At 34.8% G+C, this 24,042-nt stretch overlaps 1 protein-coding gene across 1 annotated transcript in view; it reads right to left on the bottom strand.

The window, feature by feature from the left end:
• The window catches only part of USP15 (ubiquitin specific peptidase 15), a 127,558-nt gene that overhangs the window by 68,693 nt on the left and 34,823 nt on the right, over positions 1 to 24,042 (bottom strand). Inside the window, exons 3-4 of the mRNA XM_052639478.1 lie at positions 19,908 to 20,038; positions 6,913 to 7,039 (exon numbers count right to left, since the gene is read on the bottom strand). Coding sequence (XP_052495438.1) covers positions 6,913 to 7,039; positions 19,908 to 20,038 — 258 coding nt within the window. The remainder of the gene's footprint in view (positions 1 to 6,912; positions 7,040 to 19,907; positions 20,039 to 24,042) is intronic.

Genomic DNA, 24,042 nt, shown 5'->3' on the forward strand with positions numbered 1-24,042 from the left:
GTTTATCTGCTATAAAGTAAGATATAGGAGTATCTGTATGTTGGAGAGTTATTAAGTTTTGGTACCATATGAATCTTTAAAGCATTTTTAAACATTGTCAATAACTCACCTAACTTAGATTCAAGAAAATTACACTTAAAATATTTTATAACATATGAAGAAATATAAAATACCTCTTTTAGAATACTTGATTTTGGACAAAACATTATTTGTAAAATACTAAGTCTAACAATACATGTTCTCTTAAAAAATAAAACCCACACCTATCCTACATAATCAAACTTAGTTCAATAGCACTGTTTATGTTCTACTTAGCTTCTAATGCTCTTTAACAGTCTTACAGTGAAAGAGTTTAATTAAGGCATTAATTACATAGTAAACATTAAAGTCTACTTCAAAACTTAAAGCAAACTAGCCAGAAGATTTAAAAAATTACATTAAGTAACTATAAGTATACTGTTAATACTGCTTTGTATTACGGCAGCACTGATTTTTTAACTGCAGTGTAAATGTATATAGAAAAATGCGCAAATCATCAGTATATAATGATGAACTTCCAAAGTGGATACACCGATGTAAGCAGTACAAAAAACAGAAAATTACCTAGGAAGGAGGCTACAGGAAGAAGTCAAGGAAGGGAGGTCATTTTAGTCTTTCTATAAAAATGAATACTTGTTTCCTGACTGAAGAAATAAATCTTGCTCATTGCAAAAATACATAAAATACAAATAAAATGTCCACCTAGAGATAATCACTGTTACCATTTTGATATTTTTTCTTCTAGGCATTTTTCCTATTAATACATACATATTTATATGCATAATATATACAAGTAATATGGAAATGTCCCCTTTGATTTTGAGAAGGGTAATGCAAAGGCCCTGAGATGGGGATCTATTTGGCATGTTTTAGAACACCAAGGTGCACCAATGTAGCTGAAGTGGAATTTTGTTGTTACAGTTGCTAAGTTGTGTCTGACTCTTCGTGACTCCATGGACTGTAGCCCACCAGGCTCCACTGTCTATGGGATTTCCCAGGAAAGAATATTGGAGTGGACTGTCACTTCTCCAGGGAATCTTCCCCGCCCAGGGATCGAACACAGATCTCCTGCATTGGTAGGCAGATTCTTTACCACTGAACTACTAGGGAAGCCTGAAGTGGAATGACCAAGATGAAAATAAGACCATCAAGGTACTAATTGTAGGATCATACAGAATTTAGGTAGTTATGAAAGCATTCTACTTTATCTGATTAAGAAGAGAAGTCACTGACGGGTTTTGAGTAGGGAATTGGCATGATCCAACTGACATTTTAAATGCTCACTTTTGCTGCTAGTAAAGAACAACTAAAGAATGTCAAGGATAGGAGTCTAGGTACTACAGAAATCCAGTCACGGTGATTAACAGTGGAAGCAACATTAAGCCGTCAGACTGAGAACAGATTCTAAGGAATGCTTAGAAGTTATGTTGCCAGATTATGCAGGTGAGAAATGCAAGGGAATCAGAATGATCCCAAGGGTTTTAGCTTAAGCAGTCAGAAGAGTACAAGTGACAATTACTCAGACAGGGAAAAATAACAGAGTAGTACGTTTTAGGGGGAAGAGGAAGAGCTTAGTTTCAGACATGTTATCCTTAGATTTTCACCAGACACAGATGAAGATATGGAATGGCTGAAACTGGAATTAAGGGAGAATGTGGGTAGGAGATATAAGAAATCAATATATAGAAAGGATTAAAAGCCAGGGTAAAACATTAAGGAAAAGAAAGGAGATCCAAGGACTAAGTGTATCACACTGATATTTTGAGGTCAGAAATATGAAGAGCATCTTACAAATGACTTTGAGAAGTTGCAGCCAGTGAGAACTTGTGTGCTGTAGCAATGTGAAGAGAAAATATTTCTAGATGGAATTTTTGCTGGCATGCTAAGATATGCAGAGTACATCATGCAAAATGCTGGACTGGATGAAGCACAAGCTGGAATCAAGATTGCTGGGAGAAATATCAGTAACCTCAGATATGCAGATGATGCCATCCTTATGGCAGAAAGTGAAGAATAAGAGCCTCTTGATGAGAGTGAAAGAGGAGAGTGAAAAAGCTGGCTTAAAACTCAACATTCAGAAAACTAAAATCATGGCATCCGGTCCCATCACTTCATGGCAAATAGATGGGGTAACAGTGGGAACAGTGAGAGACTTTATTTTCTTGGGCTCCAAAATCACTGTAGATGGTGACTGCAGCCATGAAATCAAAAGATGCTTGTTCCTTGGAAGAAAAGTTATAACCAACTTAGACAGCGTATTAAAAAGCAGAGACATTACTTTGCTAACAAAGGTCTGTCTATTCAAGGCTATGGTTTTGCCAGTAGTCATGTATGGATGTGAGAGTTGGACTATAAAGAGAGCTGAGCACCGAAGTATTGATGCTTTTGGACTGTGGTGTTGGAGAAGACTCCTCAGAGTCCCTTGGACTGCAAGGAGATCCAACCAGTCCATTCTAAAGGAAATCAGTCCTGAATATTCATTGGAAGGACTGATGCTGAAGCTGAAACTCCAGCACTTTGGCCACCTGATGCGAAGAACTGACTCATTGGAAAACACCCTGATGCTGGGAAAGACTGAAGGTGGTAGGAGAAGGGATGACAGAGGATGAGAGAACTGAATGGCATCACCAGCTCGATGGACATGAGTTTGAGTAAGCTCTGGGAGCTGGTGATGGACAGGGAAGCCTGGCGTGCTGCAGTCCATCGGGTCACAAAGAGTCAGACATGACTGAGCAACTGAACTGAACTTAGACAATGAAGACTTCAACCACTGGATTTATTAATGTAGAAATAATTAGAGACCGTGACAGAAGTAGAATCAAGTGAGTGATATAGGTCTGATCTAGTGAGTTTGAGAGAGAATAGGAGCAGAAGAAATGGCAGTCAGAAAGCAGTTTGCTTAAAATGATATATGGCAAGTGCAGTTGTAGATAATGTCAGCCTAGGATGTATTTACGGGAACTGGTGATTGAGTCTGAGTGCAGATCAAGATCACCAGAGTGAGAATGTCAAGGTATTGAGAAGATGTGCATATTTCTATATATATTAATCTGACAATATTAGGCAGTTAATGAAAAGAATAAAGGGATAAAAAAGTATTAACACAGAAAACATAAATAAAATTACTGTGACAAACATTTCTTTTTTAAATAAGAAAGTTAAGCAATTCTATTAATAAAATTTAAAACAAATCACTTTTCAAATTTTATAATAAAATTATTTTTCAGTGGTATTGAGAATAAAAAACAACATATTTTATCTTTCTTACTGAAACATCTTCAATATCTAAATGTATCAATTTAGGGAGAAAAATATTAAAAGGCAGAGTATTTTGGTCCTGAATACGATAAATTATTTAGATCCTACCTATGGCTGTCATCATTTTTATTATAAATCAATGCAGGCATTTTAGCTGAAAATGGAACATTTTATTAATCTGGTAAAAACTGAAAACAAGTGCTTATATTTTTTAATTCTGTTTGTATAATTTGTATACTGTAGTCAATTCTAAAGGAAATCAGTCCTGAATAGTCACTGGAAGGACTGATGCTGAAGTTGAAGCTCCAATACTTTGGCCACCTGAAGTGAAGAACTGACTCACTGGGAAAGACCCTGGGAAAAACGAGGCAGGAGAAGGGGACAACAGAGGATGAGATGGTTGGATGGCATCACTGACTCAATGGCCATGAGTCTGAGCAACCTTTGGGAGTTGGTGATGGACGGGGAAGCCTGCCATGCTGCAGTCCATGGGGTTGCAAAGAGTCACACACAACTAAGTGACTGAACTGAGCTGATATTGCATTTTATACACATAGCTATTCTGATCTTCTTAGACAGATTGAGAAAACAACATTCAGGGAAAAAAAATATACATCTCATATTTCCTTTCTTATCAAATTCTTTATTGCTTCAAAACTCATTTGTTCTAGAAAAACAAAATCAACCCAATTAATACTTGTACAGATTGTGTAAAGCAGAAAATTAAGAGGTGAGACTCTGATATAAAAGCTAGTTAAGGAGTCAAAATACTGGCTCTATCACCTGGTACCAGGGTGAATCTTCATAGATTACCTAATCTTTCTAAGCCTAGGTGTCATCACCTTTAAGATGAGGGTACAATAATGTTGAGGTATAAATAAGAAATTTCCTATCAAGTGCCTAAAACATAGGAAGTACTCAGTAATTGCTAACTACTATGATAATTATAACACCATGAAGCTTCTAAAATTCCTCACTTAATTAATTTTAATTTTTGCAAAACTTATCACTTAGAAAGCAAACACGTTCTAATACAGATTTTCAAATTTTTAAAACTAGGACCTATGGTAAGGAACTGTGACCCAGTTTACACATATATGTAGATATTTTGTATTCTGATATCTTCCATTCTCTTTATCCCCCAATGTTTAATGACCACAAAAGTACAGATAACATAGTTTAAAAAATCATTCCAATCAGTAAGAAGTGTCAGCTATATAAAAAATCTACTCATATACAATTTTAAGGCATATACCCAAAATATGTAGCATTTTAAAGTATTAGTAAATTTAAACTATGCAAATTAAAATCTATAAAATCATAAACTTTTTGAAGCAGAGATTCTTTACAAATTATCTCCTTGACAATTCTTGGTGGTGGTGGTGATTGTTTAGTTGCTAAGTTGGGCCTGACTCTCATGAGCACATGGACTGTAGCCCACCAGGTTTCTCTGTCCATAGGATTCTCCAGGCAAGAATACTGGAGTGGGGTGCCTTACCTAGCACCTAATGTAAAGACTCTGAAATACTTGTTTTGAGTTCAGAAATTAAAACCTAGATCTTCATATAATGAGTTTTAAAACATTTTTTCAGTAAATTCATGTTCTAAAGTAAGATTTTTAATGCCTCATATAATTTACATGTAATTTTCCTACAGAAATGAGGTAAGGAACAAAGAAAATAAAAGAAAAACAAAAGAAACTTTAAAATAACTAGAAAACATTATTTACATCAAACATTTAAAAGGTTATTTATATTCTAATTGGCTGTAAATGTCAGAAATTAAGTCTCTGAATTAATTTTAATAGATAATCTTTGTTGGATACAGATTCTTAGTGTGTACATTTTGATATCAAGATTGATGTAATTCATAAATTATATTTAAAACTTTCAGTTTTCAGGATGTAGAAATGTTTTACTTTCCTGAATATGTTCCAAAAACTGAGAAGTGCAAAAGTTAAGTACTTTATCCATTATAATGTAATAAAAAAGACATTTATATGGAGTTTCTAACATTTTAAGCATTCTTTCAGAAAGATGACTGTATGAGTTTATTGAAATTGCATCTCAACTTATAAATGTTTTAGCTAAATAAAGAGAGGGAGAATAAAAAATTCATACATAATATATGGCAGAAACATTAGGATTAATCAAGCATTAGGTACCGAAGAATGGTACTACTTCATGAAAATTATGGGTTAAAAGTATTTTCTTGCAGTGAAATGGCTAAGTGGTGAAAGTCAAATGTACTTATGAAATTCAGAAATATTTTATTTAAAATAAAGTGTATCTAATGACTGACTTCAATAAGGAAAGTTATAATCTCGCTTTCTTGCTGAATTCTACACTAAGTGTTATGTCCTTCTTCAGTGACCATTTACATTTTACAATAAGATCAATGTTATTACCAATAATTTTCTTTTCTAAGAACTTTATTTGAAAATAACTACTATTTGTAATTTTTATTTTCAGTTGTGTCATCAAAAAGTACTGCAATTGTTAGTAAATACATAACCATGTATTTACAAAGCATTTTATTCAATTTATTCCTTTTTAAAATTGAAGTATAATTGGCACGCAGTATTATATTAGTATTAGGTGTGTGACATAATGGTTTAAAATTTATATACATTAAATGATCATCAATAATTTATCAACTGGTGATCTATCAACCAGCATACAAAGTTAAAAAAATTTTTTCCCTTGTGACGAGAACTTTTAAAATTTACTTTTTAGCAACTTTCAAATTTGCAATATAATATTACTGATTACAGTCACATGCTGTACATGAAATCCTCATGATTTATTTTATAACCAGAAGTTTATACCTCTTAATTTCCTTCACCCAAGCCCCAAGACCCACTCATCTGGCAGCCAATCTGTTCTTTGAATCTATGAGCTTTGTTTTGTTTATTCAATACATCCTTGATCTAAAATTAAAGTGTAGCTTTTAAGCAGAATTTTAAAAATTTACATATACTTTAACATACATTTATTTGTGTAGATAGGTAAATATATGGGCTTTCTTGGTGGCTCAGACGGTAGATATATAAACATGCGTAGATATATAAATATATAGACAGAGTTAGGCACACATATTTGATACTATAATTCTGTAACCTACCCATTATATAAAAAAAAATCAGTGAGTCATAATAATGATAAGCCCACTGCCTTACTAGCTATTTAATTGTATTTGGACTCCCAAGAATGAGACAAAAACAAATTAAACAAGTCATTTTTCATGCTAAGGGTAAATTATTATTATTAATAATTATGTTACCTGAAAAAGTTTTACCTAAGCAAGTATTTAAAGTTCTACATTAATTTATAATTCATGTTACAAACATGACATATATTTTCAAATGCTAAATTAAAATTATTTTTTAAAAAGTAAAATGGCACAAATATTAAACTCATCTAATAATGTAAAGTACATCTAGAAAGGATAAACAGTTCAACTTTAAGCTATGACATATTGTATCAAGCTTGGAAATCTGTAATATCTAAGGATAAACCTTTAAAATGGTTTTTATCTCAGTAGCATAGAGTGAATAGAATTTTAAATAAATTTTGCATAGCAATGGTTTAACAAAGAAACAGGACCTTGTATTACCTATTGTGTCAGCTTTGCTAAATCTCCGTGTTACAACATTGTTCATGTTTCCATTTTCACAGAGCTTCAATTCTGTGAGATATACTTCTACTTTGCAGTGCTTTACAAACATACCCTGTTCAACCACCTAGAAAACAAAACAAACTAGTGTCAGCTATAGCTTGATATATCTTACTGTTGTGAATAACATATCTCTAAAAAGACTTTAGAAAAAGCAGATCTCCAGTGAAAACACCATAACTATTAAAACTCATCAATATAAAAGATACTGGATAGCTGAAAAAGAAAGGAACATTTTTGGAAATATTAATATTTAACAGAATATGAACAATCATGATACAAATATTAACAGACAGTATAGTAAGGCATTCTACTACTCTATGGAGATACTTTGGTATACTATAAATAATGAATACACCTAGTATTTATGATAAGAAAGTGCATGCAAAGTGTAAATACGGTTCGGATTAAAGATACAGACATACTTTATCTTTTAGCACTTGATCTCAAGCAAAAAACCTTTAAAAACCACTTTAAGTTTTATATAATTTCAGCTAGCAACAGCTATAACACTCTGTATGTTAAAATAAATCTTTTAAAACGGTAACTCCAATTACTGTTGCCAAAATATTCAGCTATGCCATGTAATTGATATGTTAGTTTTCCATCCTAAGATGACTTTGTTTGACCTTTAAATGCACACTGAGTAGTTCCAGGCAACAAATGAAAGGGGAAAAAAAGCTGCTAAACATGCAAGCAATAAAGCAGAAAGAGAAAAAAATGTATATATTAGGGTCACCTTTTTAAAATAAGTATATTTCCTTTTGATCTTCTAAAGGTTAACTGTAGGATTTCAGTCATGAACACTGTTTCTGAAAATAGTAATCAGCCTGATACATGATACATTAGACAAATATGGCAAATGGGAGGCTCCAAATGACTGTTGTACCCACTTGCTTATTAGCATCAATTCAGTAAGGGAATCAAAATTTGTCTTTCACTTGCAGGGAAGTTGTTTCAGCTCAAAAAGTTCAAAGGTAGTTTGCTGGTATTTAAAATGTCCAATTCAATGGTAATTTTTATGATACTTTATCATATATATTCTCCTAATCATACTTGTTACATTTCTAAAGTAATAGTGTGCAGTTCTGTAATGAATGCATTATATAAACTAGCATATTACTGTCTAAACCAGAACTAATTATATTTGTTTTATATCATATTTCAAGTTAAGCACAAAGCAAAGGATATTACATCATTTATAAGACTAATGAAGCTATAAAGCTAGGAATCAAATATTCTTAACAATCAGAAATTTCTGCTCTGGGACTCAATATTCGAGTAAGAATCCTAAATTAAGTTAGTTACTAATCATCAGTAGGTTGCCAAACTGAGGTACTCACAGGCCTCATTTTATGCAGGGGGTGGAGGGGGCTAAGGAAATTCTAACAGTAGAGCAGGTAATGGGATAAGGAAACAGCATAAAATTTTTTAAAAAAGAGAAAACCATCCGTTATGATTTACATTGAGATATGTATTCTCTAAGTAAGCAGTTTCTTTTCCTAGAAAGAATCTGGTGATCTAACTGTCAGAAGCTCACTGTCAACAATAAACAAACATTAATTCCCTATTTCACTACTATATATAACACAGACAACCAACAAGGATCTATGGTATAGCACAGGAAACTCTACTCAATATTCTGTGATAATCTACATGAGAAAAGAATCTAAATAAGGATGAATACATACACATATATAACGGACTCATATTGCTATACACCCCAAACTAATATAACTCTGTAAATCAACTATACTCCAATAAACTAAAATTTTTTAAAAATTAAGATTACTTCAAAACCCACTCTTTATTAGGATTCAGAATTTTTTCATTTTTTTCTCTTCTCCAACATCTTACAGTGCTAATTAGCACTACTCAGAATACTATTACTATACTTAGAAGATATTTTACTGTTTCCAAAAATAGTGTATTAAAAAGCAGTTTTTTTAAGCAAGATATGAATTTGTCCTCCAACAATTTTTAGAATCATACTACATGAATGATTAAAGACTGAATACAACAGCACTGCATCAGAGAAAAATAATTAGCATATTTATATATTAGTGTCATAATATGTACATTATTTGTTCATTTAGTAACTCCTTTATATTTGTGTATATAAAGTATCCTATCTTATTTAAAAATGTTTGTGCTGAAAATAATCTTTAAAATGATGGCTATTAAGACTGTAACAGGAAGAAACAGGCTTATAAAATACAGGATACAAAGTTACATTTATCTAGTTAAAATATACATTTGAAATAAGACAGGAAGGTGAATTTTCAGAAATAACAGTTATGTTTCAGAATTAGAGATGATAGCTAAAGTGTTTTTTCCTTAGGTGAATTATAATATTTCTCTACATTATAGATAAGGAGCAAGCACAAGATGAAATCTATGCTTGGATTCTATTAATTCATGGCCACAATGAAGGTCAAGTTTCTTTACTAAGTTAGTTACGGAAATACAAGTTAAAGCTGAATTAAAATAAACATAATTTCCATTCATTCACTTTGCTTTGAATACTAGTGGGCAATATGACAAAAGTCATGAAATATACCTGATAAACCTAATGCAGTCTACTCTTTACAGTGGCTTATGAAAGAATTCACTTCAAGTGCCTACTTCTCCCCTCTTGGAAAGAGGAAGTAATTTCTAAAGAAATCTGTTACTTCAAAACAATTTGATAACACTGGGCCTAATGGACACATTTACTATTTTTGAGGAGTTATACTCATTTTAGCAGCATTTACTAAGTACCTAGGCTCAGTGTTAGAAATACACAATGAATTAGACCCCTTGAAATCAGGGTAACAACACCTAGTGGTAAAAAGACAGACTAGTAGAGAAGTATAATACAAATATGAAATCACAGGTGTTAATGTATAAACACAAATCTTACTTGTAATATTCTATACAAACATTTCAGGATACTTTAAAAACAAGAACACAAACATAACCATAACAATACTATCACACCTAAAGTATTAAAATGAGTACCTTAATATCAAATATCCATTAAATCAAAACCAATTAAAATAAAAATGATTTTTAATATCAATCCAAATAAAGCCCATACACTGCAATTGAGAAGTCTCAAGTGTCTTTTAACCAAAAAATTCACCATCTATCTTCTTATTCTTGCAATTTTTAGTAAGACTACCTCATAGATTGTGAGTTATATTCTAATAAGATGCAGATAATATCTAGTTGCCTCTCTTTTTATGATGTTGGTGGCTCAGATGGCAAAGAATCTGCCTGCAATGTGGGAGACCTGGGTTCGATCCCTGGGTCAGGAAGAGCCCCTGGAGAAGGAAATGGCAACCCACTCCAGTATTCTTGCCTAGAGAATCCCATGGACAGAGGAGCCTGGTGGGCTATAGTCCATGAGGTCACAAACAGTCGGACATGACTGAGTGACTAGGCAGCAGCAGCAGACATTAATTAACCAGCACCTAGATCAGAGGTGGGGCTTCCCTGGTGACTCAGTGGTAAAGAACTCATTTGCCAATGAAGGAGACAAGGGTTCAATCCTTGGGTTGGGGAGATCCCCTGGAGAAGAAAATAGCAACCCGCTCCAGTACTCTTTTCTGGGAAATCCCATGCAAAGAGGAGACTGGAGGGCTACAGTCTATGGGGTTGCAAAAGAGTCAACAAAGCAACTAAACAACAACAGACCAGCTAAACAACAACAGACCAGGGGTGGGCTGACTGATCTACAGGCTAAGACTGACTTTTTTTTTTTTTGTAAATAACTTTACTGGAACACAGTTATTCCCATTTGTTTACCTATCACCAATGGCTGTCTTTGCACCCAAAACAGCAGAGATGAGTAGTTGCCAAAGTGAACATTTTGGCCCATAAAGCTGAAAAGATATATTGTCTTTTACAGAGTAAGTTTCGTGACCCTTTGACCATTAACTCATTAGGTCTTCTTCAATTTTGCTAGTAGTGTTTGGTAATTTTCATTGTAGAAAAGCAGTTTTTAAAAGTTTTATTTCTTAGTACTTTTATCTCTTCAGTTCAGTTCAGTCGCTCAGTCATGTTCGACTCTTTGCGACCCCATGAACTGCAGCACACCAGGTCTCCTTGTCCATCACCAACTCCCGGAGTTCACTCAAACTCATGTCCATCGAGTCGGTGAGGCCATCCAGCCGTCTCATCGAAACATTATTTTAAAATTCAACTTTGTTGATTATATATAATTGGTTTTTCTACTAATATAGTTACCTTATATCCATCCCCCTTGTGAAACTTAATTATTAATTTTAGTGGCTTATTTGGTAGAGCTTTCGGAATTTTCAACATATACAATTATGTCTTCTAAAACATTACAATTTTACTTCTTCGTCTTCAATCCTTATTCCTTTAGTTCTTTTCCTCACATTACCAACTGGCTAAGACCTCTAATATAGTTATCCTTCTCTTGTCCATGATCTGAGAGGGACAGCTTTGAATACTTTACCAATAAGTATTGTCTGCAATAGCTTTTTATTTCTAGCTTAAAAAAAATCATAAATTGATTTATCAAATGCATTTTCTGCATCTACTGAGATGGTTTTTCTACTTTATTCAGATAATACTAAAATTATAATAAGTGATTTTCAAAGTAAAATAAAAATTCTGTGAAAAAAATCCATCCTAGCTATTTAAACTTTTTATTTTGTATTGGAGTATAGCTAATTAACAATGTTGTGATAGTTTCAGGTGAACAGTGAAGGGACTCAGGTGGACATACACATGTATCCATTCTATTCCTGCAGCCTGGCCATTTTTAACTCATTTTTTGCCCATTTCTGGCCTGGCTTGCTAATACTGTGTTATTAAATATTTGTAGAATATTCACTGGTGATGTCTTCTGGATTTAACAGTCTTCTTTGGGAAAAGATGTTTATTTAACAATTTAGCTTCTTTATTCAGACATGGCAATTGAGAATTTCTATTCTCACTCAACACTAGTGCATTCTTCTCTAGACATTTGACATTCTTCTAGACATCTTTCCATTTCACCTAAATTTTCAAATTACATAAAATTGTTCAAAATCAATCTTTTAAAAATGTCTTTGGACTCTACTATGGTATCCCTCTTTTCATTCCTAATACAGAGGATTTGTGCCTATTTTCCTTTTATTCTTGATCAGAGTCTTCCCAGGACTCATCTTTATTTTACTAGTCAAATTACAATGTTCTTTATAATGAGTCAACTTTGGTCATTTAATGCATTTTTTTTTTCTGTTTTATGTCTACTTCATACTAGTTCTTCACTAGTCTTAATTTCCTTTTCTTCTTTTCTTGAGACACAGTCTTCCTTCTTTTGCAGTATTTACATTCAAAGGATGACATTAGTCATTCTTTTATGCTGTATAGTTAGCAGTCAGTTCAAAATATGTCTAATTTTACATGTTAATCCTCTATGACTGAAGAATTACTTAGAAGTACATTGTTTCATTTCTAGGTAGCTGAGAGATCATCTAGTTATCTTTTTGTTACTGACTTGTAAATTCCTTGAGAGACAGAAAATACACTGAATAATTTCTAGCATACAGTACTGGAATTTGCTTGATGGCCCAGCATGTGTTAAAAAATATTTGTATCCTGCACTAAGTGCAGTGCACGTCAATTAGGTCACAGTGGTTAATCATATTCATATCTACTTTCGAGCTTATTCATGTGTTATTGGCAGGTCTCTGTTCCTTTGCAGCTGTTGGCAGAGACTTCAGTTCCTCATCATGTAAGTCTTTCCATAGGCTGAATGCGTAACATATGGCTTCATTCAAGAGTGACTGATCCAAGAGAGAGCAAGAGAACACTCCCAAGTTAGAAGTGTCAGTATCTTTTATAAACTAATTTTGACAACATGTAATACTATCACTTCTGCTGTATTTTACTAGTCAGAGACCAACTCTGGGATGATGTAGATTACATAAGAGTATGAATAACAAGAGCTGGCAATAACCTGGGTGCAATCTTCAAGGCTATCTCCCACAGTACACCCTCTAGTACCAATAAAGTTATTGTCCCTGTCACCAACATGCAAAAACACTCCACCCCTGCAAAGCCCCCAACTGGTCTTATCCCATTATAGCATCAACTCAAAGTTCAGACAGCTGTCATCTATATCTGATGAAGGTACAGATGAAGATCCTTGGGTATAAGTTCCTTAAGCATCTCGAGCATGGGTCTATGGATCTATGGGTCTGTGAACGAGAAGATAAACTTACTGCCCCACTTACAACCAAAATAAAATGGTGGGGAGGGCAGAAGATAATCTCAGACAGGTTATTTCTGTTAAAGTGGGGAAATGAAGGGGTACAAAGGAGTTATTAGTCTACAGAAATTCTGAAATCCACCTGAGCAAACACTGAAAGTTCCTTGATTAGGGCTTACTCTTGCCTTGACCTGAAAAAATGATTCTTCATAACACCTGGTTCTGTTTTCTGAGTCATCTTCTTTCATGAAAGTTAGCACACATTTGCAGTTGAGTAAATTCTTAGTCTGATTCCTGCTTCTATAAGTCTGGGAGGTCAAAGGTTTCTAAAATTTTATGCTGTCTCTGCAGTCCAAAATGGCAGTGGTTCTTGAAAACACTGTGGATCTTCACTGGATTTCACTGGAGTTTCACCCAGGAGGCAAAAGTCACAACCACAAATGTTCTCTAGGTAAGTCCTTTCTACTCTGGGTTTTTATCAAGATTCAGGGACATCAACCTGAAGCTTCTTACAAGCCCTATAGTCCTAAAAGCCATATATTGAAGGAAGTACAAAGTACACCCTGAAATTCTTTAAAGGGCCTTTAGTCTAGTTAAGTCTTTAAGTCTAGTTAACATTCATCACCTTACGTAACTACATTTCTTTTCTTACGATGAAAACTTTTAAGATCTTCTAGAAGTCTTCAGTTCAGTTCAGTTGCTCAGTCGTGTCCGATTCTTTGTGACCCCATGAATTACAGCATGCCAGGCCTCCCTGTCCATCACCAACTCCTGGAGTTCACTCAGATTCACGTCCATCGAGTCACTGATGCCATCCAGCCATCTCATCCTCGGTTGTCCCCTTCTCCTCCTGCCCCCAAGCCCTCAAAGCATCAGAGTCTTTTCCACTGAGTCAACTCTTTGCATGACGTAGCCAAAGTACTGGAGTTTCAGCTTCAGTCCTTCCAAAGAAATCCCAGGGCTGATCTCCTTCAGAATGGACTGGTTGGATCTCCTTGCAGTCCAAGGGACTCTCAAGAGTCTTCTCCAACACCACAGTTCAAAAGCATCAATTCTTCAGTGCTCAGGCTTCTTCACAGTCCAACTCTCACATGCATACATGACCACTGGAAAAACCATAGCCTGGACTAGACGGACCTTAGTCAGCAATTAGTCTCTGCTTTTCAACATGCTATCTAGGTAGACGGACCTTAGTCAGCAATTAGTCTCTGCTTTTCAACATGCTATCTAGGTCTTGGTCATAACTTTTCTTCCAAGGAGTAAGTGTCTTTTAATTCATGGCTGCAGTCACCATCTGCAGTGATTTGGGAGCCCCCCAAAATAAAGTGTGACACTGTTTCCACTGTTTCCTCATCTATTTGCCATAAAGTGATGGGACCGGATGCCATGATCTTCGTTTTCTGAATGTTGAGCTTTAAGCCAACTTTTTCACTCTCCTCTTTCACTTTCATCAAGAGGCTTCTTAGGTCCTCCTCACTTTCTGCCATAAGAGTGGTGTCATCTGCATATCTGAGGTGATTGATATTTCTCCCGGCAATCTTGATTCCAGCTTGTTTCTTCCAGTCCAGTGTTTCTCATGATGTACTCTGCATATAAGTTAAAGAAGCAGGGTGACAATATACAGCCTTGACGTACTCCTTTTCCTATCTGGAACCAGTCTGTTGGTCCATGTCCAGTTCTAACTGTTGCTTCTTGACCTGCATACAGATTTCTCAAGAGGCAGGTCAGGTGGTCTGGTATTCTCACCTCTTTCAGAATTTTCCACAGTTTATTGTGATCCACACAGTCAAAGGCTTTGGCATAGTCAATAAAGCAGAAATAGATGTTTTTCTGGAACTCTCTTGCTTTTTCCATGATCCAGCAGATGTTGGCAATTTGATCTCTGGTTCGTCTGCCTTTTCTAAAACCAGCTTGAACATCAGGAAGTTCACGGTTCATGTATTGCTAAAGCCTGGCTTGGAGAATTTTGAGTATTACTTTACTAGCATGTGAGAGGAGTGCAATTGTGCGGTAGTCTGAGCATTCTTTGGCATTGCCTTTCTTTGGGATTGGAATGAAAACTGACCTTTTCCAGTCCTGTGGCCACTGCTGAGTTTTCCAAATGAGCTGGCATATTGAGCGCAGTACTTTCACAGCATCATCTTCCAGGATTTGAAACAGCTCAAGCGGAATTCCATCACCTCCACTAGCTTTGTTCATAGTGATGCTTTCTAAGGCCCACTTGACTTGACATTCCACGATGTCTGGCTCTAGATTAGTGATCACACCATCATGATTGTCCGGGTTGTGAAGATCTTTTTTGTACAGTTCTTCTGTGTATTCTTGCCACCTCTTCTTAATATCTTCTGCTTCTGTTAGGTCCATACCATTTCTGTCCTTTGTTGAGCCCATATTTGCATGAAATGTTCCCTTGATATCTCTGATTTTCTTGAAGAGATCTCTAGTCTTTCCCATTCTGTTGTTTTCCTCTATTTCTTTGCACTGATCGCTGAAGAAGGCTTTCATATCTCTTCTTGCTATGCTTTGGAACTCTGCATTCAGATGCTTGTATCTTTCCTTTACTCCTTTGCTTTTCGCTTCTCTTCTTTTCACAGCTATCTGTAAGGCCTCCCCAGACAGCCATTTTGCTTTTTTGCATTTCTTTTCCATGGGGATGGTCTTGATCCCTGTCTCCTGTTCAATGTCACGAACCTCATTCCATAGTTCTTCAGGCACTCTATCAGATCTAGGCCCTTAAATCTATTTCTCACTTCCACTCTATAATCATAAGGGATTTGATTTAGGTAAGTCTTGGCAATTTTCAAATATGCAATACAGTATTTTTAACTATAGTCACCACGCTGTACAACATATTCCCATGACTTATTTTATAATTGTAAGTTTACACCTTTCTACCTAAAATCTAATCTTGAAAGTGATATACTGTACTATGATTCTGCTATATGTCACTGTCCACGAAGACTAGTGTAATACAAAACCAGTACAGACCCTGGTACAATGTGGATGGGGACTATACAATGCTGTGGCTATGAAGAGGTGGAGATAATGGGGGTTTTCTTGGGGCAACTATCTGCTAATATTGTTATGTACATAATTTTATACACATGATCCTCATAAGAAATTATTACTATTTTAAAGAGCCTACCTTAACACTCATTTATAGTATTTGGTTCTGCCAGTCAACATTTTTTCCTGTGTTTCAAAGCTTCTATACAGAGTAAATTTTCATTCTGAAGACTATTTTTATTTCCATTGGTGCAAATATGCTGGTAACAAATCCTATCAATTTATCTGAAAACAACTTTTTTCACTATTATTCTTAAGGATGCTTTCCAAGGTTATAGAATTCAAGGTTAGTAGTTATTTTCTTTCAGTGTGTTGAAGATACGGCATTATTATTATATTTTATTCTGTCTTTCTCTTGAGAAAGCATCTGTCTTACCCTTACTTTGAAGGTAATAAATCTTTTTTTCTGCCTATTACCAGGGATATCTTTGTTTTCTTAACAGTTTTACTGTGTATGATTTTGTCTGTATTTTTTCAGCTTGGGATTCGTAGCATTTCTTTAACCTGTAGCATGATACCCTGAATCATATTTGGAAAATTCTCAACTATTACTTCCAATATTACTTTTACCCCATACTGTCTTTCCTTTCCTTTGAGGAGACCACTTAAATCTATGTTACGCTTATTCACTGCATTCCACGTGTCCCACTTTTTTCCTTATTTTCCACTCTTTAAGCTTTAGTCTATTTTCTAATGGTATTATCAGTTTACACATTGTTTCTTTTTAGTCTAGTATTTCACCCATTTAACCACAGATATACAAATATGAACTGTTAATGTGTCAACTTTGTAACATGTTTCAAATAAATCCAAATATGGTTTGGTCAAATAACAAGCACTTAATTCTTAATGTTTTCATATTCGTGTTCAGTTTTAGAATTACATTTGGTTCTTTTTAACTTTTTTTTTTTTAAAACATAACAAGCACAATATTTTAAGGTTTCTAATACTTCTGTCATCTGGATTCCTCATGAATCTGTTTCCATTATCCATTGTTTCTCTTGGATTTTGGTTCCACTGTACTTCTTGCCTATTTGCCTGTTTTGTTTCTGGTTTTAAGCTGAATGCTTGATATTTCAAGTGAGACATTTTAGTGATGATCTGAGGCCTAGGAAGATGGTTAACTTTGTTTCTACATGAGAGCAGGGGTATTACCAGTTCTAGATTTCTTAATGCAATCAGAAATTAGTAAAATTTGAAGCTTCAGATTCTAAAAAACTAGTCAAGTCTATTCTTTTAAGTAAGTTCTACTGACATCAGGGTCTGTTCTTTATGTGAATCTACTGGGATCAGAAGCATAGCAAAAAGGGAAATTCCCAGACTTACTGATTTAAACTAACATTGCAGCACCTGGTCCCATCACTTCATGGCAAATAGATGGGGAAACAGTGTCAGACTTTATTTTGGGGGGGCTCCAAAATCACTGCAGATGGTGACTGCAGCCATGAAATTAAAAGATGCTTACTCCTTGGAAGCAAAGTTATGACCAACCTAGATAGCATATTCAAAAGCAGAGACATTACTTTGCAACAAAGGGCCATCTAGTCAAAGCTATGGTTTTTCCACTAGTCATGTACAGATGTGAAAGTTGGACTATAAAGAAAGCTGAGCACCGAAAAATTGATGCTTTTGAACTGTGTTGTTGGAAAAGACTCTTGAGAGTCCCTTGGACTGCAAGGAGATCCAACCAGTCCATCCTAACAGAAATCAGTCCTGAATAGTCATTGGAAGGACTGATGCTGAAGTTGAAACTCCAATACTTTGGCCATCTGATGTGAAGAACTGACTCATTAGAAAAGACCCTGATGCTGAGAAAGATTGAAAGCAGCAGGAGAAGGGGACGAGAGAGGATGAGATGGCTGGATGGCATCACTGACTCAATGGACGTGAGTCCTCAGTAAACTCCGGGAGTTGGCGATGGACAGGGAGGCCTGGCGTGCTGCAGCCCATGGGGTTGCAAACAGTCGGACATGACTAAGTGACTGAACTGAACTGATTTAAGTTTGAAGGAAGACATTTTAATAGGTACTCTAGATAGTTTAATATACACTAAAGTTTGAAAATTATTTTACAAGTGAAGCAAATTCCAACTGCCTCATTAAAAATAAATATATAACCTAATAGACTTCTTGGGCTTCCCTGGTGGCTCAGATGGTAAACAATCTGCCTATGTTTGGGAGAATCCAGGTTAAATCCCTAGATTGGGAAGATCCCCGGGAGAAGTGAATGGCTACCCATTCCAGTATTCTTATCTGGGAAACCCTAGGGATTGAGAAGCCTGGCAGGCTTCAGTTGGACACGACTTAGCGACTAAACAACAAGACTTCTTAAACTTTTTTCCTTCTCCCTATATGAAGTCTTCATGATCTGTATCTTCTTTAATTTGCTTATCAGACATAGAGTTCAAGAAATGCCAATAAGGCCTCTTTTAAGAAGAAATGTCAAAGGAGTTGTCAGCTGATCGGTTTACTATATGATATTCTACATTTATTAAGGAAAAAATACGTTGAATTAATACAAGTCAATACATTTGGAGATATTCTAGACGTAGGTTTTCCTTTACCCAGGAATAAAAGTCTTCTTCTAGAGAGTTTTACAGCTAAATATTTTATCCTTCAAATGGTCAAAACACTCAGTTCTATAGGAACTACAGATAAAAACCATAGGCCATTATATATACACACATATACATGTGTGTGCTCAGTTGTGTCCGACGCTGCAACCCCATGGACTGCAGCCCTCAAGGCTCCTCTGTCCATGGAATTTTCTAGGCGAGATTACTTGAGTAATTATATATTTATATATATATGTATAAAATTTATTTATGGCTAGGATTCCTAGAAGAGATGAATCTTAACTTTAAATTGGCTATAAGATTGAGTGAAATTAAGGAACAAAACTAAACTAAATCAAAGGCATATTCACATTCTATTTAGAGAACAAAATTCAGTTCTATACCTAAACCACAGATATACAAATACAAACTGTTAATATATCAACTTTGTAGCATCAGTTTCAAATAAATCCAATTATGGTTTGGTCTACTAGAAGTTTAAACCCTTGTGTTATATAATTGGCTTTTTAATCATTTTTATGTGGAAATAAAACCAGATAAATAATTCTGCTCCCCCTGACTACACTATCAAATACTTGTGTAAGGTTGACAGATCTACCTTAAGTGCTGGGTATTACTCTACTATTGCAATACTGACACTTTCATAAATGACTTTTCAGTTCCCTAAAATAAAGAAAATGGGTCATTTTTAATGTTTCTAGACTGTAATTATAAAGCTTAAAATCAGGGTAAGAAAAACAACTGCCTTTTCAAGTTTTAAGAAAATTTAAGTATGTAAACTCACGTGGCTTTCTAAAAGATCCTGAACCTTGCTACCTCTGTCCTCATTTCCTCACCTATAAACCGGGGATAATAATACTTTCCTTAGAAAGACTTTTCATGAGGATTAAATTAGTTAATAATGTATATGATGTGCTTATATCAGTGGCTAGCATACAATGCACCCTCCCTCTATGTGTGCTAGTGTACAGTAACAAATTGATGGTCTTTTTCTCCAAGACAACTGAGGCTTCATAAGTCATGGAAATTAACAACAAAATATGAACTGTTTAAGAAGAATATTTCTATTCATTTCTTAATATGTACCTTTCGTGCTATTGGTTCCTGACCTTCCATCAATGTGTACCAGCTGACAAGTTTATTCCAGCCCTCAGTTGGCAACAGTATGTAATCCAATTCATCAATAAGGTGCTCCTTAAGTGACTGGGCATCGCCATCTACAAAAGAGAAAATAAAATCAATACAGAAAAAGAAGTAATACTACATAGCTCTAAATACTGTGGTCGAACATATTACAAATTATGTAAATTCATGAAGACTAATTCAGGTATTTAAATAATGAGTTTTGAAAGAAGCTCTGAAAAGGTTCACAAAGTTAAATCTAGGCATTTCAAAATAAACTGTTGCTTTACAAAGTTTCAGTATGTACCATTAGTCAACCAACAGTGTTTTAAAAAGTAACTCTCTATTATTTAACTCTTAAATAAATACTAAACTGTTGGTCATAGGATCCCAATGAAGAGTGTTTCCCAAATATTTTGAGTATCAGAGATCTGTCACACAGTAATAGTGATCACTCCAGCATTAGCTGATGAAGAAGATTCAGAAACAAATCAATAACCTTTTACAATGATACGAAAGCACATGGGCTGAGAATCATGATGGAAATCACAAAAGGGTATCTCATTACTCCAGAGAGTCCACAATCTAGATTCCTCCACAGATCCAGAGTTGAGGTAGTTGCTCAGTTATGGTTCCTATTCTATGATCCATTTTCAAAATTCCAGTTGAACAGGGCAGGCCAGAGATCTGGAAGCAATACTGTGAGCTGTACCTACATCACAGTCCTAATCTGAGACTCACTGATTATTATTTGGTCCTTTACTTGAATTTCCAAAGTGTAGAAAACAGAAACAAATAGTTTACTGAGTTATTTGTAAATAACTCAAAAATATAAAGAAGATTTTTCTCATTCTGAGTCAGCAGTGAATTAACAAACATGGGAAGCAAAATTGTTCCAGGCAGCATTTCAATGATAAAGTACTACTTTTAACTAGATACAACGATAAAAATCAAGAAGCAAGAGAAATGCCTTAAAAAAATTTATTTACTCTATGTAGGATCAATCTGTGGTTATAAAATCATACAAACCTTTGAGAAAAACTATGCTTCATACTGAACAGAAATGAGAACACTCTGAATTTTATATGAACTTCAATAGCTGGCACAAAGTATTAATTTTAAAGCTCAGTTTAAAAAATTCTTAGTTATAACTTTATTAAATTCTTGATGAGACTGACTATTTCGAACAAATTTTCAGAACCCTCTGAAAGTGAAACTCTCTCATGCATCATGTACTAAGTCATGTTATAGCAGATGATCATAGTCCTATAAGATGAATATCTATTTTAGATTAAAAAATACATTCAAAGAAATCAAGTAAATTGCCCAAAAAATTCACACAGAAAATTGCAGGTACAAGGAAAGGTACCATTATGGAAAATACTTTTATCTCAGTTGATTTTCAAAACAATATTATGAAGTAGATAGCTCCATTTTACTTAGTAAATAGATTCAGGTATTGATTTAACCTGCCCAAGCTCACATACAGAAAATTGTAGGCTAGACTCAAACATGTATATATTTACACTAATATCCATTTTCTTTCCACCATAATAGGCTGCTTCAAAATAAATTTAGGGAAAGAAAAGAAGTTTAAAAATTAAGATGTCTATGTTATTCTCCACAATAATTCAAGAGTCTGGGTAAATGATTTTATTATGTAACAGAATCAAACAGTAATTTATATCTAGTTGTTGTTTAGCCACTAAGTTGTATCCAACTCTTTTGCAACCCCATGGGCAGCAGCCAGCCAGGCTTCGCTGTCCACGAGATTTCACAGGCAAGAATACTGAAGTGGGATGGCATTTCCCCCTCCAGGGGATCTTCTCAACCCAGGGATCAAATCCATGTCTCCCACACCGGCAGGCAGATTCTTTACCACTAAGCCACCTGGGAAGCCCTATAGTGGATAAAATAAAATGATCAATTTTTGAATCAATTTTAAGGGAGGAAGAACCCTAAACACAGAACCTCTCATTTTTGTTACTTCTGTGTTTTTGATATAAAATTGATATCAAAACTGCTGAGATTTAAAGAGTAAAATTTGTTGTTGTGACACAGCAATACAAGTGTGAAATCATCATTACCAAAACGATAAATGTATCCATCAGCATCGCCCCTCACCCCCTGGCCACAAAGGCTTCCCTGTCGCCCATTTTTTTGGTGTCATCTCTCTTTCCTGTCCATCCAGGTTCACTGTCCTGTGCCCTGAAAACTGTTTATCTGTGTTTTCCAACTGTAGACTAATTTGCATTTTCTAGATTATATAAAATTGGTATGTACTGCTTTATTTGGCGTCATTTATGCTGCATCATTATCTTGAAATCCATCCATATTTTTCTGTGTCAAGAGTTCATTCCTTTTAACTGCCGAGTAGGATTTCATTACTTTATATGAACATTCTGTAATTTGTTTATTCATTCAGCTACTGATGGGCATTTTGGACTGTTTCCAATTTTCTCTACAAGTAACACTGATATGAACACTTATGTGTAGGTTTTTTCTTCATTTCTCTTGGGTAAATACTGAGGTGTGGAATGGTTGGTTCCTATGGTAAACGTATATTTAGCTTTTTAAGAAACTGCAAGACTATTTCATTATCCAAAATAGTGTATGAAAGTTCTACTTGCTCTACAGCCTCATCAATACTTGGTATGGATTTATCTTTTAATTTGAATCATTCTAAATGATTCAAATCATGCACAGTGGGACCTCACTGTGGTTTTAATCTTCATTCTTCTAATGACTAGTGATGTTGAGTATTTTTACATGTGCTTTCTGAAAACACCACCTTCTCTGGTGAGGCATCTGTTTAAGCCTTTTGTCTATTTTTTCCACTGGGCTTTATGGAATTCTTTATTCTGCATATATTTTATCAGCTAAGTAATTTGCAAATACTTTCTCCCACATTGTGGTTTATGTTTTCCTTCTCTTAACAGTGTTATTTGAAGAAGCTTTTGTTAATGATGAATTACAAATCATCAATTTTTCCCTTTTTCAATTGTGCTTTTTAATTCACACTTAAGAAATCTTTGCCTAACACAGTGTCACAAAAATCTTCTCCTAATTTTTTCCTAAGAGTTTCATAGTTTTGGTTTTTACATGTAAGTCTATGGTGTGTTTTGAGTTAATTTTGTATATGGTGCTGGGTGTAGGTCAAAGTTCACTTGTTTCTGGCAAATAGATACTTAACACTCAAGCAGCATTCATCTATTTAGAAGACTTCACTGAATTTCTCTTACATTTTTATGTAAAATGAACTGGCCATACATGTGTGGATCTACTACTGGATCCTATAATATGTTCAACTGGTTTACATCTCACACTATATACAAATACTAATTTAAAACTGATCAGAGACAGAAATGTAACCACCAAAACTCAAAAACTTTTAGAGGAAATCATGTCTTTTCTGATCCTGGATTAGGAGATGCTTTCTGCAACAAAATCACAAGCTACCAAAGGAAAAAAACAGATTAACTGGACTTCATCAGAATTAATTTGCACTTGAGAGGCACCATCAAGAAAGTAAAAGACATACACAGAATGGGAGACAATTTTTGGAAATCTTGTTTGATAAGGGACTAGTATCCAGAATACATAAACAACTCTTAAAACCTAACAGTAAACAGACAAATAACCCGATTAAAAAAAGAGCACAGGATCTGAATATTTTTCCGAACAGATATAAGCAGCACAGATATGACACTTAATATCATCAATCATTAGGGAAATCAAAATAACAGATATAAAAATAACAAATATAAATCAAATTAACAATAGATATCAGTTCATTGGAAAAGACCTTGACCCTTTGAAAGACTGAAGGCAGGAGGAAAAGGGGGCTAAAGAGGATGAAATGTTTGGATAGCATCACTGACTCAAAGGACATGAGTTTGAGCAAACTCCAAGAGACAGTAAAAGACAGGGAAGGCTGGCACCACCAGGTCGCAAAGAGTCAGACCTGACTTAGCAACTGAACAACAACCACCATTTCATACCCATTAGGATGGCTATAATATAAAAGAATAGACAATAATAAAGTCTGGCAAGGTGTGGAGGAACTGGTACCCTACTTGCTGCTGGTGGGAATGTAAAA

Source organism: Budorcas taxicolor, chromosome 5 (assembly GCF_023091745.1).
Source record: "Budorcas taxicolor isolate Tak-1 chromosome 5, Takin1.1, whole genome shotgun sequence".
Lineage (NCBI taxonomy): Eukaryota > Metazoa > Chordata > Mammalia > Artiodactyla > Bovidae > Budorcas > Budorcas taxicolor.